Genomic DNA, 3,547 nt, shown 5'->3' on the forward strand with positions numbered 1-3,547 from the left:
TCAAATACTAGTGTATTGCGGTGGGGCCCACTTGACTTTCAGATATAATATTTCCTCTATGCTATGTTTGTTAGACATAGTATTGCTTCAAGGACTAGCGTAAATAGTATGCATATGTCAAAGTATAATATAAATATTATTTTAACATTACGTTAGAAATAAACTAATATTATATGACATAATAATTTGTTATTTTATTAAGAATATTTTATAGCATTTCATTTGCATCTTATATCTCTACTTTTATATATACCTCTACTTGTTCATATTTTCACTCATCGCTTATATCACAAATGAACACAAATTTCATTTGTACATTCGTATGTTTATATTTATCTAGGTATATCAAACAAACAAATGCATAATTTTATAGGTGCGCAATGCCTTATAACTTCATATAAATACACATTCAATCCAACCATTCAACCATTTGCACTTCCCCTTTTTTTGTCCATTTTTTGTATAAATATTTTTGAAACATAGGTATTAAATTATCATCAATTTCAACATATATAAATAACATCAAATTTGCAATAGAAAGTATAAATATTGCTATCTATAGCTAACATTACAATTTGCAAGATAAATTAATATACACATAATAATAATCATAATTAAAAAAATATTTATATATAATGTTTAAATTAAAAATCTATAATGCTCATAAAACTAAACCTAAAATAAAATTAAAAGTGCTACATAAAATGATCAAAATTAATTATAAATTGAACATAAAACACAACCATAAAAATGTATTAAATACAATAAGTTTAATTTAAATAGGTTAAAACTTTATCCAAATCAAAATTATAAAAAAAAATCACAAATAAACTAGACAAAATTAATTCTAGAAAGTTATGAATAATTATCAATCCCAGAAACCAAGTCATTACAAATTCACCCATATATTGTAAGAGCAGTTGTTACAATTACTCCAAAATGAAAAATTCATAATTAACGGCTACTTTATTAATTACTTGATAATCAACATACATCATCTATGATCTATCTGTTTTAAAGGGTTGATAATGTTGAAATTATAAAAGGACTAAGATTCATGTGAGAAGAAATGAGTTGATCAAATAGGTTGAGCCAGTAGATGAACCGGATCTAACAATTTTATCCTGTGAGAAGAACCGGAAGATTTTAATGCTTTTCATCTTTAAACAGGAGCAATTTTTTCTGTTGATAAAGAGTAATAAAGGAAACTTTTTATTTAAGGATTTACTAACTTAATATCATTTTTTTTTTAAATTTATTGACGAATTGGCAATTATTGTCAGTACAATCAATCTTGACAATCAAGCCATTAAAAATGTTCAAATATTCAACTAAATGGGCAATATATTGCTTTAATCATGGTCCCTAAGTATTTGATTTTGACATCTCTTTCATCTCAAATGAGATAAAAGTAGTCCCTCTTAACCTTCATTCATTAAGTTATTGCTCCAACAAATGTTGGCAAGTAGATTCAATTTGATTTTGACAAAGGCAACTTTCTCATAATCATTCAATCAAAAAGTTCATCTGATAATATGTTAGGGGGCATGAGTGCCTTTATAAGTAGGAGCTCAACTTTAACTCTCATTAAAGGGTTATCTCTCATAATCATTCAATCAAAAAGCTCATCTGATAATATGTTAGGGGTCATGAGTGCCTTTATCTGTAGGAGCTCAACTTTAACTCTCATTAAAGGGTTATTTAAGTCATCAATATTCCTATAATAAAAGTCTCAACCATCTTGATTCCTCGAGTTTGATTTATCTTCTATAAGGTTGGTTTTTTGCTTAAGTCTAAATAAGATTCATCATCTTCTAAATGTGTATTATAATTTTATTGGATCTCCAAACTATTGATGTAACACAAATCTATTATAAAAGCTATTGAATAACCCAAGCTTTTGAAGGTATAAAAAAATTTCAAGGGTTGTCCAAATGTTCTAACCAAATCTTTTCCTTCACTGATTTATTCTAATATCAAATATGGTATGATTAAAGTTATGAATTTAAGTGTGTTGTGGAGTTTATGGAGATATATAGAGAGTTGCAGGATTGTAGAGGTTCAAACAGTCCAAATTACTGTTAAGGCTGAGTTAAAAAATCCACCAAGGAATGTATTTTAAGTGCGATAAATAGCTAAAAATGACTGTTATGACTAAGTTAAAAAAAATCACTAAGGAATGTATTTTAAGTGCGATAAATAGCTAAAAAAAACAATGAAATGTTAACTTTGGATATGTACTTGTAATCTGTAATAGAAAATTGAGTTATACATGTATGAATATTACAGGGGCACATTCAATACATGGCCATGTGGGGAACCACATACTCGCCTTTCAGTGCAGCCCCATATATAGTTATTACAATCATTATGACCTCTATGGATCCAATGAAACAAATTCAATTAAGCATTCAATACAGAGAGGAACAGCTTGCCCCACATATACAGATTATAATCAATATTACCTCATTGATCCAATGAAAATGACACCAACCCAACATTTTGATTCCTTCAATTCAATGTTCTTGATTTCTGCACCATCAGTGTAATGTTTAGCTGATGTTATGCTAAAAAGTTTAAAATCATTGCTTTGTGAAGAAAAAGATGAAAAGATAAATGGGATAATTACATACCCGAAACATTTATTTACAAAGTAACTAGCCATGTGATTTTTTTACGCGTGCCACAATCAAACTATGGTGAATTTGATAAAAATGAAAAATATGGGCTGGATCTTTACAATGAATTATGATATATGAGTGAGAATTGGAAAAATGAGTTAAAGAATGTGGTTGATTTGTAAATAGCAAGTTTCAGGTAATCTGTATGTAATTGCCTACATGTGTGCGCGCGGGCGTGAGTGTGTGTGTGTGAGAGAGAGAGAGAGAGAACATTTGTGGACATCTGCCTCTGCCATTTCTTATCCTTTGTTTCTCTTTTTATCTTTGCACAAAAATAAATTAGTGGAACACTTACCGAATTTTTTTCCCCTACTACAACAAGCCTTCTCCCTTTGTACTACCAGTCGATCCTCTCCGACCCACTGTTGTATTCTTCAGTATCTAAAAAGCAGCAAAAACAAGATTTAGTTTCAGGGAAGTCTTTTTCCAAGCAAATAAATAAGTACAGATTCATTACCCAAACTGAATCCAGCTACAATATAGTTTTCTATGCAATTGAACAAATGAAATAATACAATTATATTGTAGAGGAGACTTATTTTTTACAAACAATTAAATAGTCGGACAACCTTTGCATAAGAGATTGAAATAGATGTATAAAAGTCAAGCTGAGCTCGAGCCACCCTCTGCTTGAGTTTGAGCTTGATTGATGTTATTGAGTTCGAGCTCAAGCTCAAGCTTAAGTTTACAAGTTAGAGCTGGCGCATGTGCCGGCTTGTTTATTATAATAGAGAGAGAATAATGTTAATTTAAGCTAGTGTTATAATAAAATGATAAGAAATTGCTTAATATATATAAAAAATATTATTTTTTAAAATATTTTTATATTTTTAAAGATAAAATTTTCAAATTTAATATATTTTAAG

At 28.8% G+C, this 3,547-nt stretch overlaps 1 protein-coding gene across 1 annotated transcript in view; it reads right to left on the bottom strand.

Moving 5' to 3' along the window:
* Positions 1-2,225: 2,225 nt before the first annotated feature.
* Positions 2,226-3,547, bottom strand: part of LOC110018555 (transcription factor HY5-like) — a gene marked incomplete at its 5' end in the record, with an annotated part of 1,909 nt that continues 587 nt past the window's right edge. The window contains 2 exon segments of the mRNA XM_020715903.1: positions 2,226-2,532; positions 2,977-3,062. Of these exon segments, the coding sequence (XP_020571562.1) occupies positions 2,994-3,062 (69 nt within the window).

This window comes from Phalaenopsis equestris, unplaced genomic scaffold, assembly GCF_001263595.1.
Source record: "Phalaenopsis equestris unplaced genomic scaffold, ASM126359v1 Scaffold000024, whole genome shotgun sequence".
Classification (NCBI taxonomy): Eukaryota; Viridiplantae; Streptophyta; class Magnoliopsida; order Asparagales; family Orchidaceae; genus Phalaenopsis; species Phalaenopsis equestris.